At 49.5% G+C, this 12,741-nt stretch overlaps 1 protein-coding gene across 2 annotated transcripts in view; it reads left to right on the top strand.

Moving 5' to 3' along the window:
- The window catches only part of LOC135281964 (centrosome-associated protein CEP250-like), a 28,055-nt gene that overhangs the window by 13,530 nt on the left and 1,784 nt on the right, over positions 1-12,741 (top strand). Inside the window, exons 21-30 of one of the 2 annotated variants that reach the window (XM_064391349.1) lie at positions 353-633; positions 3,570-3,729; positions 4,293-4,605; positions 4,939-5,066; positions 5,330-5,450; positions 6,063-6,217; positions 7,167-9,677; positions 11,323-11,478; positions 11,870-11,983; positions 12,148-12,198. In XM_064391349.1, the coding sequence (XP_064247419.1) occupies positions 353-633; positions 3,570-3,729; positions 4,293-4,605; positions 4,939-5,066; positions 5,330-5,450; positions 6,063-6,217; positions 7,167-9,677; positions 11,323-11,478; positions 11,870-11,983; positions 12,148-12,198 (3,990 nt within the window). The remainder of the gene's footprint in view (positions 1-352; positions 634-3,569; positions 3,730-4,292; positions 4,606-4,938; positions 5,067-5,329; positions 5,451-6,062; positions 6,218-7,166; positions 9,678-11,322; positions 11,479-11,869; positions 11,984-12,147; positions 12,199-12,741) is intronic. The other variant, XM_064391350.1, reaches the window with a different exon arrangement.

The raw sequence follows: 12,741 nt of genomic DNA, 5'->3' as shown, positions 1-12,741 counted from the left end.
CTCTGGGGGCTCCATGGCAGCTGCTCTGAAGGACACTCAGTGCTCTGCTGAATGTCAGCTGCTGCTCTGGACAGCTGGGCTCGTCCTCTGCCCTGTTGGCCAGCAACCATCAGCATGGATTCCTGCTGGCCTCTTCTTGCTAGCCTTGGTTTGGCAGGTGCTTTTTCAGGTGCCCTTGGTGGTGGGCCAATTAGAGACTGGAACAAGTTGGCCATATCCTTTGTGAATCTGGGGCTCTCAGGACAGGGAGAAATGCAGAGTTGTCCTTTACCTTTGCTCACAGCCTGTGCTGTGGCTGACAGTGACAAGCTGTGGCCGTGGCCTCTGACTGCTTTGTTCTGTTTGACTGGAGGTGGCAGAGTTGACATCTGAGCTGGCAGCCTCCCGAGAGTGCCAGGAAAAGACTGTGCAGAGAGCCCAGCAAGATGTGAGGGAGGCCCAGGAAGAGTCCAGGCAGAAGCTCTCAGAGATTGAGCATGTCCAGAAGCTGCTGGAGGATGCAGAACATCAGAAGAAGGAGCTGCAAGCACATCTGCAGGACTTGGAGAGGGAAAGGAGTCGATGGGAAGAAGTGGCACAGCAGAATTCAGAATTGCAGGCTTCTGTCCATGCCCTGGAGAGGGAAAAAGCCAGGTAAATGAAAGCCTGTGGGACTCTGCATTGTGGTGAATGGATTCCCTCTTTGCACCTGCCAGGGGCACTGGCAGCATTTCCCAAGTGGCAGATTCTGAACTCTCCGTGCAGACACATCCCATTGCCTGGATGTTGTCTTTCATCTTCTTTTCTTTTAAGCCTTCAGATAGAGTTTTTTCTGAAGTCAAAGGTTTTGGGGTAGCCCTTTCCCTCTAGGGGTATTGTGTTATATAGGTGGGTGTGTTGACACTGCCCGAGCTGCATTGGAAGGAGTTGGATGCATCCTTCAGCTCCACCTTGTGTCCTGTAACTTGAAGCCTTTGGGATCTGGATCAGCCTGGCATCTGCTGCCTTTTGTTGACATAAGACTTGTTAAACCCATTATTTTTTTATCTAAACCAGACTGGGAGAATCACAGAGAGGGTCAGGTTGGAGGCACCACAGTGGCTCATCTGGTCCCACCTCCCTGCTCACATAGGGTCTACCCAGAGCCCATGGAACAGGATTGCATCCCGTTCATTCTGGACTGTCTCCAGTGAGGGAGACTCCACACCCTCTCTGGACAATTGTTCAGGGCTCAGTCACTGCAAAGGAAAGGATTTCTTCCTCCTGTCCAGGTGGAACTTCCTGGGCATCAGTCCCTGCCCGTGGCTGTGGTGCCGTTGCTGGGCCCCAGGGAGCAGAGCCTTGGTCCTGCTCTGCCCCTCCCTGCACACAGGGACAACCAGGGCTGAGCCCCTCTCAGCTGGGCTCCTCTCCAGGCTGAGCAGCCCCAGCTCCCTCAGCCTTTCCTGGCTCCAGACCCTTCCTCAGCTCCAGGAGCTCCTGTCCCTGCTGTGCTGAGCAGCCAGAGCTGGACACAGCACTCCAGATGTGCCTCACAGGGCTGAGCAGAGGGGCTGGATCCCCTCCCTGACCTGCTGGCAGTGCTGTTCCCAGTGCTTTCCAGGATCCCAGTGGCCCCCTTGGCCACAAGGACACACTGCTGCTCATGGAGAGTTTCTTGTCCACCAGGTCCTTCACAAAGCTGCTTCCCAGCAGGCTGGCCCCAGCCTGTGCAGGTGCCTGGGGCTGTTCCTCCCCAGGTGCAGGAGCCTGCCTTGGCCCTTGCTGGGTTTCAAAAGGTTCCTCTCTGCCCATCCCCAGCCTGCTGAGAGCCCTCTGAGGGCATTCACAGTGACCCTGATGGGGAGGTATGACCGCCTCATCCAAGTCATTGATGAGCAAGTTCAACAATAGTGGGCCCAGGAGCGAACCCTGGCAGACACCACTAATGACAGGCCTTTAACGAGACCCTGTACCACTAATTACAGCCCTCTGGCTTCTGCTGTCCAGCCCATTGTGCACTCCTCCAGCCCCCACTGCCTGAGTTTCCCAAGAAGGGTGTTGTGAGAGACCATGTCAAAAGCCTGACTGAAATCAAGGTGAACAATATCCACTGCTCTCCCTTTGTCCACCCAGGTAGGTGTTTCATTGTAGAAGGCAATGAGGTTGGTCAGGCATGATTTATCTTATCCATGCTAACCATTCCTGATCACCTTCTTGTCCTTCCATGTGGGGAAGAAGGGGCCTTCAGCATGAGGTACTCCATCACCTTTCCAGGGATTGGAGTGATTCTGACAGGTCCATAGTTCCCTGGCTCCCCGTCCTTGCCCTTTCTGAAGACCAGAATGACATTTGCTTTCTTCCAGCCCCCAGGCACCTCTCCATGACATTTCAAAGATAATGGGGAATGGCCTTGCTCTGGTGTCTACCTCAGCACTCACAGTCTCATTCTGTCAGGGCCTGAGGACTTGTGGATGTCGAGTTTGCCCAGGCATTCACTAACCCAATCTTCCTTGAAAGGAAAGTCTTGCTAAGGGACAGTCTTCCTTCCAACATTCCTTTAGCCTTGTCTCCTGGGTCAGAGATCCCTGAGGGCAGGAACTCTGCCTTCTCTGCATCCTCTGTTACCAGGGTCTCCCCTCCATTTAGGAACAGACAAAGACACATCATCCTTGGTTTTCCTTTTGTTACTGATGTATTTAAAAAAGCCCTTCTTGATGCCATTGACATCGTTGCCCAGATTTAATTCCAAGGTGGTCCTTGGTCTTTGTCTCATTTCTCCTTACTCCAACAATGTCTCTATATTAATTCCAAGTGGCCCGAGCCTGCTTCCATCTCCTGTGTACTTCCTACTTGCACTTAAGGAATTACAGTTCTTTGCTCATCCACTCAGGTCTCTTGCCCCCTTTTCCCAGTTTCTTGCTCACTAGAATGCATTGTTGAGTCTGGAGGAAGTGATCCTTGAATATCAGCTTGGATCCCTTTACCCTGCAGGGCCTGTTCCCATATGCTGCTTTCAGGAAGGTCCCTGGAGAGGCTAAAGTTAGCTCTCATGAGGGCTGTGGTTGTAATCTTGCTTGCTGCCCTGCTTTTTCCTCATCCCGAGCTGAACTCCACAATCTCATTCATAGGCAGAGCAGCCAAGGCTGACCTCAGGCTTCACATCTCCAACAAGGCCTTCCCTGACTGTTAGGGTAAGGTTGAGCATGCTGTTCCTTGTGGGATCCTCTACTGCCTGTGACAGCAAGTTGTCATGAGCTTTCCAGAAATATCCTGCCCTGTGTTGCTTCTCTAGCTGATGGCGGGAAGCTAAAGTTCCCCACAAGAACCAGGGCCTGTGACTTTGAGATTGCTTTATGTTGCCTATAGAAAGCCTCATCTATTTCTCCTCCTGTTCAGGTGGCCTCTAGCAAACACCCACACCAATGTCATCCTTACATGTCTGTCCTTTTATTCTGACCCATAAGCTCTGGACTCACTTGTCATCTACCCCAGAGAAAGCTTGATACATTCCAAGTATTGCCTCACATAGTGGTCAACTCCACCACCCCCTCTGAGGCACCCAAGGGATATGAATGTCTCTCATGGCCATCTGTTGCCTTGTTCTACAGGCTGACTCTGTCTCTGGAAGAAAAGGATCTGAGCCTCAGAACCCTGGAAGAAGACAACCTGGCCCACATCAATCAGGTGTCTCAGCTTCATTCTGCCCTTACCCAGGCTGAGGAGCTCCACTCAGAGCATAGAAGAGAAATGCAGGAGCTCAACACCCAGGTAAGCTGTGCAGTGGCATACTCTTCTCCACAGACACACAGCAGCACCTTTGCCTTGGAGGCCTCAACCCCTTTCCCCTCCCAGCAGCATCCACAGCTGTCCTGTTCTGCCCGGGGCTGCTGCTGCACCCTGAGGCCAAGGCTGGATCTGGTGTCTGCTGCTGAAATTTTCCTCCATCCTGTCCCGGGTCCCATCAGGAAATGTGGCAGGAGAAGCAGCAGCAGACTCCTCTGGAGTTTCTCTGTCCTCTCTTAGCAGTGTTGTCCCACACAGAGTTGGTGCCTGTGCCGGGCACTGAGCAATGTGGGGACACAGCCGTGGCTGTGGCAGGCTGGGCAGGGCACTTCCAGCACAGCCAGTTCAGAGCTGCAGCCCAAGGATGCCCATTGCCTCCCTTACTTTTTTTGTCTACATTTGTTTCCACTGGAATCCTTGCTTCTGTGCCTTGTGGTTTTGGCATGCTTTTTGCCTGAAATCATTTCTCCTTTGTTGCGTCCCCTCTTGCCCACTCTGCTGCCTCAGGAGCAGCCCTGTCCCTGAGGCTCTGTGCATCCATCTTCCAGATCCGGGCCCTGCAGGACGCAGTGCTGCAGATGGAGGCTTCCCAGGCAACTCGAGAGAAGCAGCTGCTGAAGGAGCTGGAGGAGTCTCGAGCAGGAGAACGCTGCTTGAGGGACTCTGTGCACGTGCTGGAGGCTGAGGTGTCTGAGCTGCGTGTGAAGCTCCAGAGCTCTGAGAACAGAGCAGAGGCCTTGGCCACACAGTGTCAGCAGGCCAGTGGTGCCCATCAGGAAACTCAGTCCCAGCTGGACAAACTGCTCTTGGTTCTCCACCACATGATCAGGGACAGCAGAGAGCTGGTCACTTCTAGCTCAGGCAGGTGTGGGAGGCTGGATGAGCAGGTGGAGGGAGGGGGTGAGGGGGTGTGTCAGGTGTCACCCTGGTATCACACATTCACCCTGTCAGTTTAGGCTGACTCAGGCCTTGGGAAGTCTTGACAGCTTGACATGTCAAGCCCAGGGCCCATGCAGTTGTATCTGGGGCAGTGTTGACATTAGTGGTCATCAGAATAATGACAGCCTGTGACACACATCCTGCTGCAAGGCAAGCTCTAAAACAATGACAAAGGCACTTCCTCCTAGGTAAAGAGGCCTTGTTTGTTGGAAACTACTGGATTAAATCTTGAAACAGAATGTCTTCTCTTTCCAGAAGAGGGTCATGTCATGGGCCTAATTGCTTCTCAGGCTGGGGATGTCCCCACAGAGCTTACAGTGGACAGAGTGGCAGCAGCACTGCAAGACCTGCAGCAGCACTTGGAGCATTCCCAGAAAGATCTGGTAATGTGTGCCCAGGGCACTCAGAAATCCTGTCTTGCTGTTGGGCTGCTGGACAAGCACTGTGCCAAGGCCAGGATGGGTGTCAGTCCTTGTAGAGGGGGTGGCTCAGTGGCATGGGGAGGAAGGAGGATCACAATCACATCTACCAGTAGGGTCCAGCTGCCCTCTCCCACATGGGCTGTTTCTGCTTTAGTGTTTGTAGCCCTTTGTCTCCTGCCAGCAGTGACAATGACAGGTGATTGTGCTCCACTTATGTCTTTCAGAATGATGCAAGGAAGAAGATACAGACCTTGGAGCTGGAAATGGGCACAGCGCAGGATCAGATGGAAAATCTCAGAGCCAGCAATCAGGAGCTGCAGATACAGCTGGAAGAAAGTCAGGCAGGTACAGGTTCTCCTCTCCCACCCACTGACCCGTCCTGTCTCTCCAGTGGGGTTCTTTGATGCCACACAGAGAAAAAAGGCAGTGCCCAGAGATGGCAGAGGGGAAAAACAACCAGCAGGAGATTTATCCATCCAAGTGCCAGTGAAAGCTTTCTCTTGAGGAAGATGCTGTGGCTGGCAGTGCCATCTGGCTGTGCTGGGGCTGATCCCGTGCACAGCTGGTGCCTTTCAGGTGCCGTGTCTGTGCTGAGGAGCTGTAGCTGGATGCCTCAGCTCCATTGCCCCAATCTCCAGGCCCTGCCAGAGCCTCCAGGCTATTGGCCTCTCTGGAGCAGGGCTGCACAGGCATAACTTATCCTTTGTCTCCCTTGGATTGCTCACTCTGCACAAGGCCAAGAGCAAACACACATTCCTATCCCTCTCAACCTTGCCCCTTTCATTCCTGCTTTTTTTCTCTGGTGGGAAGTTTCCTTCATTTCTGTCAGCTTTGGAGCCTTTGTGGGCTTAGGGCCTGGCAAGCACAGGCAGGTAGAGAAGACAGTGCTGTTGTCTCTGCAGGATGCACATCAGTTTACTTTTCTTTTTCCCTCCTCCTTTCCCTTCCCTCCTGCAGCAATGTTGAGGGCAGAACACCAGAAAACCTCTCTGGAAACTGCCTTGAAGGAAGAGGCCATTGCCCAAAAGGAAGAGGTTGTGACTCTTCATCAGGAGGTGGCATCTCTACAGAGGAAATTGGAAAACCTGGAGAAGGAAAGGAAGGATGTGCTGGTGAGATTGGCAGATGCCACAAAGGGCCATTTCCCATCTATGTTTGGACCTTGCATTAATAGTTCTATGGGGCACCTTTTTCCAGTTTAACTTTTCTAATTGCATTCTTCTAAATAAGAAGGGAAAGATTTCGTAGTCATGTCAAAGGCAGTTAATGCTGAGGGTGCTACATTTCCTCCATGCTGGGCTTCTGTGCCCAAGAAGCTTTAGTTCTCAATGTCCTCACTGTCTCTGTTGACATTGCATGGTTTGGGGAATTGCTGGTGTCCAAACCCATGTTTGGATTTCTAAATATCTGGAAGGGGAGGGGAGAGTCACAAGTTTGCTGTTGATAGAGAGGTGTTTGGCCTTGGCCATCTGAGAGCAGCCAGTGGGGAGAGAAGAGAGGAAAACCAAGTGCTGATCCACATCAGGACGTGTGCCTGCAAGGGCACAACTCGTCCTGAGTGGCAGCAGAGAATGACAGACGGATCTGGCCCTTGCTGCTCCCAGAGAGGGCAGTGGGGCTCTCGGGGATGGAGCCATGGAAACTCTGCACAGGAGAGGTGGAAAACCACTCCTGTCAGCCCAGCCCCAGGAAAGGAAAGGATGGGGCTGTTTGCTCTTCCCTTCCTCCCTGATGGAGAGCACATCCTCCTGGCACTGCCTGAATCCTGCTTAGCGTGCACTTGAAATCCTGGCTGCAGTTCTGGCAGCTCCTCCCCAAAGGAGCACTGGAGTGGAGCTGCAGGAAGTCAGGGAAGGGCAGAAAGGAAGCTGGGACGGGCTGAGCCAGCTGGGAAAGATGCAGCATCACCAGGGGGCCCAGCAAAGGTCTGCAGCATCCCAAGGGGCAGAGAGAGAGAGAGAGGGGCAGCCTGTGCCTGCCCCTGCAGCAGGAGTCCAGATCTGGTATGAAAAGCAAACTGAGAGAGGGAATGAGTGACCCTTTTTCTCCCTGTTTTGGCAGCATGAACGGGACCAGCTGCAGGCAGATAAAGAAAAACTAGAGTATGAAATAAAACTTCTGGAGGAATCAGTCACAGTCTCTGAAACGCGAGCAAATACAGCAATAGACAAGAATCATTCCCTTGAACAAGAACTCCAAACTGCTCTGTCCATGTTAAAAATTAAAAATGAGGAAGTGCAAAACCAGGGAAAGAAAATGGAGATTCTTCAGAAAGAGGCAGCAGAGACCAAAGGTTTGCAGGAGCAGCTCACTCGTGTGACTGCCATCCTGTCAGAGAGGGAGGGAGAAATGAAGTTGTACCAAGAGCAGATGAGAATGTTGGAAAAGCAGAAGGAAATGCATAAAACTGCTCTTAATCAGGTTATTAAGGACATAACAGAGAAAGAACAGAAGACAGAATCCCAGCAGGAACAGATACAGGAGCTGGAGAAGCAGCAAGAAAAGCAAAGGATTGTTTTTAACAAAATGAGCCAAGAGCTGGAAGAGAAGGACCAAGAGATCACATCCCAGCAAGAACTGATAAGGGAGCTGGAGAAGCAGTTGGAATTGCAGAACTCTGCTGTCAGCAGAGTGAGCAAAGAGCTGGAGGAGAGACACCTGGAGATCAAATTCCAGGAGGAAAAAATAATGATTCTAGAACAGCATGGTGCAGTACAAGTCAGAAATCTGCTTGTGGATCTTGATGATATGAAAGGGAACCTGAAGGAGAAAAGGTTGGAGCTTCTTTCTCTGACTCAGCAGATTCAAGAACTGGAAAAGGAGAGAGAAGATGTGAAATCTCTAAATGCTAGCCTTGAACACCTGAAAACTGTTCTTAAGGACAGAGAGAGTGAGTGTGACGCTCAAAGGGAAGAGTTAAGGCTCTTGCAGCAGCACAAGGAACAGCAAGATGGGCATCTGCAAGAGCTTCTTGGTAAAGTAGAAATCATGACACTTTCTTTATCTAAAAAAGATCAAGAGCTTGAGTCACAACAAAAGCAAATGCAGGAAGTTGAAGAAGTCATGGAAATGCAGTTAAAAACTACTCGTGACCAACTGGAGCAAACCTTAGCAACCTTAAAAGAAAAAGACAGACTTATGGACATCCAAAAGCAAGAAACAAGGAGCTATGAGGAAAAAAAAGAGGAACAGATTAATGTCTTGCACAGAGACTTAGAATACTCTAGGACAGTATTGAAAGAAAAGGATTTAATGATTGAATCTCAGAAGGAACTGATTGAGACCTTCCAAAAACAAAAGCAAGACTCTGAACAGCAGAAGCAAATTCTGCAGTGTCTTCAAGTGGAACTAAAGGAAAAAGAGGAGGAAATTTTTTCCCTTAGAAAGCAATGTGAGGCGTGCAAGGAAAAGGAGGAAAAGCATGAAGCTGAGCAAAGAAATTTCCAAGCAACAACACTGACTCTGAAAGAAAAAGAAGACAAGATTTGTGTTCTGGAGGATGCCATCACAAAGCTTCAACAGCAAAAGGAAGAAACAGTAGTACAGACTAAAGCCATACTGGAGAAACTAGAATATGCTGAATCTTCTCTTGAAGCTAGAGATCAAGAGATAGTGTCTTTGCAAGAGCATGTCCAGGACCTTCGAGAGCAGAAGGAGGTGGCAGGCAAGCAGGTCAGAAGTCTAGAGCAGGATCTAGACAAAGCAAACCAGATGTTGAATAAGAACCATTTGGAGTTCCTCAAGCAGACAGAGCAAATGAACATGTTCCAGCTTCGTGAAGAAAGCATGAAAGTAGCACTAACATCATGCCAGAAGCAAGTGACTCTACTTGAGGAAGTGGTGAGGAAGAAAGATGAGGACAATGACGCTCTTAGGCAAAAACTCCAGCATGCAGAAGAAGAACTGAAGACTTTGCAGAATCTCCAGCTTAGGCTAACTGAGAAGAATGAAGAGGTTAGACATGATGGAGAGCAAGAGTTCCTGAGAGAAGCCTTCCCTGAGAGAGAAGGAGAGATCAAGGCTCAAAGTGAGCGAAAGCAGTTAGAAGTGGAAATAAGAGCTCTTCAGGAACATCTCCAGCATGTTCAGCAGACTCTGACAAAGAAGGATAAAGAGATCAAGTACCAGACAGACAGAGTCAAGTATTTAAAGAAGACTCTGATAGAGAGAGAACAAGAGCTTAGGAGGCAGAGTGAACTCCTGAAAGAATTAACATTGGCTTTGCGATGGAAAGATGAAGGGGAAACCCTAAAGATACAAATCCAAAAACTTCAAAAATGGGAGGAAGAGGAAGTAGAGAAAATTCTCCAGGAGAGAGACCATCTCTTGCAAAGGCAGAAGAAAATTACCCAACAGTTAGAAGCTCAGAGGGAAGCTAATGGTGAAGAGTTGGAGTGTGTGGCTGCTGCTTTGAAGCAGAGAGAAAGCAGAGAACATGAATGGAGAGAGAATGCTCAAGTCCTGAGTGCTGCACTGAGCAAGAGTGAAATGGCCAATGGGAATCTGAAGAAAGAAATAACCATCCTGCAGAGAATGATTTCAGAAAGAGACACAGACAGATTTCATCAACAGGTAGGCACTGGCATTGATCTTCAGTTCACTGCAACATGCCTGAATTATTCCAGTGGTGTTTCCCATGAAGAGGTGGGTCTCTGTCCCTGTCAGTGCAGGCCTGCTTGGGTAAAGTAGCCCGGGCTGCAGCAGGCAGCCTTGTCTGTCTGCCTGCCTCCAGCCAGAGACCATTGACTGCCTGATTGTTTCCTGGCACGCCTGGAATGACCAATCCAGCTCTGGAGCTTGCTGTTCAAATCAGCTCCAGGCCAAAAGCTGTGGCATGGGCAGCTGCTTCCCCTGTGCCAGTGCTAGGGGAGGCAACCCATGGGGGTTTGGATTGGGTGTGGGAAGGAATGGAGCAGGTGATTGGAGTGATGGACTAAAGTCAGTTGAGTTTTGTATCGAGAGGCTGAACAGCAGCTGCACTGCTGGTGCTTTGAGGATGCTTCCTGAGATGGAAATTTCTGAGGGACAGCTTTTTCAGTGTGTTAAAAGAATGGGATTTCTTTTATTGCCTGGTCAGATTAAATGCTTAATTATGCATTTAGACATGTTTGTACTGCAAAAAATCCAAAAATCACGAAGGCAAATTTGTGTGTATTTTTCCAAAGTGAACTTATTCAGGTCCTGCTAGTGGAACAGTTGCAATAGCCTGTGATACAACTGTGCCAAGAATTTGCCTATATTCTAGTGTTCATTAGTATATTGGCATGTAAAAAGTGCTACTAAGAAAACACTGTATTTATGCATTATACATTTACTTATGACTTGAGAAATATTACTTGAAGCCTGATCTGGGATGCTGACAAGTATTGACATCTGTTGATGGGAAGTAAAGATGTGACAAGGGCAAGAAATGTGAAAAGAACATGAGATTTCAGTTACATCCATGTAGGTCAGGTATGCAAGAACATTCAGTCAGGTAATGCAGTGGCATCCACACAGATTGGTTTACTGCTGATACCAAGACTGCATTTATAGGTGCTCCAAGGAGCAGTTCATGGAGAAAGGCACAAAGGAGGAGGAGGAGGTGGCTCCTGACTAAGTTCCAAGCAATGCTTATGGACTGATTGATAACATGGTATTTTCAAAGAGCAGTTCTGTATGCAGATGTAACAGGTAAAGAGAATAGAGGAAAAAAACTGTAGTGTTTTATCATTGCAGAAATGCATGCTTCACCCACATCTTGCACATTTGGTTGTCTAAGGACAGAGAATAGAACTGTGGGTAAGAGAATTTACAGTGATGATCAAAGAGGATGACCCGAATTGTTAATTAACTTCCCCAAGGGGAGTAAACATTTAAGTATTTACAACTGACAAGAAATTGCTGAGAGAGAGAGAGGTGGAGACACTACAGAGCTTTGTAAAACCATGAAGTGCCTGGATAGGAAATTAATGCTTCCAGTCTCTGAAATCCAGAATGGGGAAACACTGAAAAAACTAGCAGGAAGCAGATACAGAACAAAGTACTCAATTCTCCAGGGGGATTTGGAGGAGGGTGCCTAGAGAGAGGGTGTGTTGTTTTGGCCAGTGGACAAGGAGAAGAAGGGCCTTAGCACTGTCCATTCCTGCTGTGGTCACTCTCCCCAGTGTATTGATTCTGACACTCTTCTAACCCTTATGTGGCACCAGCTCATGGAATCTCCTCTCTGAATGCCCAGCAGGCTGTTGCTGAAGGGGAGCAGCTGTCATGGCTGTCAGAGAAGAGACTCATGTTGCAGAGCCTGGAATGTCTGCAGCGAGCAGTTGCAAAGCTGGAAGATGAAAAGGTGGAGCTCAGGCAACAAAACACTGAACTCAGGAGGACTCTCGAGCAGGTAAATTGGGCTTTTGCTGCCTCTGCAGAGCCTCAGGCTCCTCTGGAACATGGCACGTTAGCCCAGGCAGCGCTTTGGAGACCTCTGCTTGTTCCCTTGCCTCTCCCTGTCCCTGCTGTGGCACACCCCTTTGTTTCTTCTCTCTCTTGTGGCAGCCCATGGCTTTCACAAGGGCACCTTCACTCCACTGCCTCCCTCCCTGGCCCCGTGTCCCTGCACACACACACTGGCCTCTCTTGCACAGCCCCCAGCGAGAGCTTTTTGCCCCCAGGGTTGTCTGGTGCAGTTCAGGGTCTCAGAGTAGGGATCTCCTTGCCTTGATGTCCAGAGGTCCTTTTGCTCCGTGTTTGCTGACAGGTTTCTGTGACCCTCTCTCCCATCCAATCTGCAGGTGGAACATGAACGGAGGAGACTGAAGAAATGTTTTAGGGGTCGGTTACTCCCAGATGCCTCTGGAATTTCTCTCTCTGAGTCTGACCAGTGCAAGTTGCCTGCTTCCAGACAGGTGAGAGCAACATTTTCCATGGTACGAGGAGGTTTTGGTCATACAGAGGAATGATGGGAAATCCCAGTGGCAGCAGCCCTTCAGCAGAGACCTAATAGAAGTTGAATATTGCCTGTGGCTGTGACCAAACAGAATGAAATAACATCCTTTCATTTTCTTCACAGGAGGAGTCTCATGCTCACTGCAGTCAGCGCTTAGCTGAGTTACAGAACCAGGTGAGGAGTAGGAAAACTTTCATCCAAAGGCTGCTGTGGCTTATTCATGTGCACAGCTATGCATGCTGTTACAGCCTGAGTTGTGTTTGGCTCTCAGGAAGTGAGTACTGCAGGTGTTGTCAGTTGAGCCCCTGTTGGCAACAACCAAACGTCCTTTACCTTGGTCTTATCTGTGACCTGTCTAAGATCAGGCAGTGGGGGAGAGAGATGGGATGAAATTCAGAACATTGGAAGTCACCTGAAAATATTAGAATCATAGAATCATAAAATGCTTAAGGTTGGAAAAGCCCTCTCAGATAATCTAATCCAACTATTAAAGCAGCATTGTCAATCCCAGCACTAAACCACAGCCACATGTTTTCTGAACACTTCCAGGGACAGTGATTCCACTACTTCCCTGGGCAGTCTGTACGAGGATGTTCTCTTTTGATGCCTGTTTCCATTTTCCCTTGACTCTGTAACAGTGGAGCTTGCATTATAGCAGAAATCCAGGGACCTGAGGCAATACCAGAGGCTCATTATTCCACTGGGCTTAGTTGTCCA

This window comes from Passer domesticus, chromosome 16 (assembly GCF_036417665.1).
Source record: "Passer domesticus isolate bPasDom1 chromosome 16, bPasDom1.hap1, whole genome shotgun sequence".
Lineage (NCBI taxonomy): Eukaryota > Metazoa > Chordata > Aves > Passeriformes > Passeridae > Passer > Passer domesticus.
Note: the sequence above shows the minus strand (reverse complement) of the source record. Positions and strands in the feature narration are given on the sequence as shown.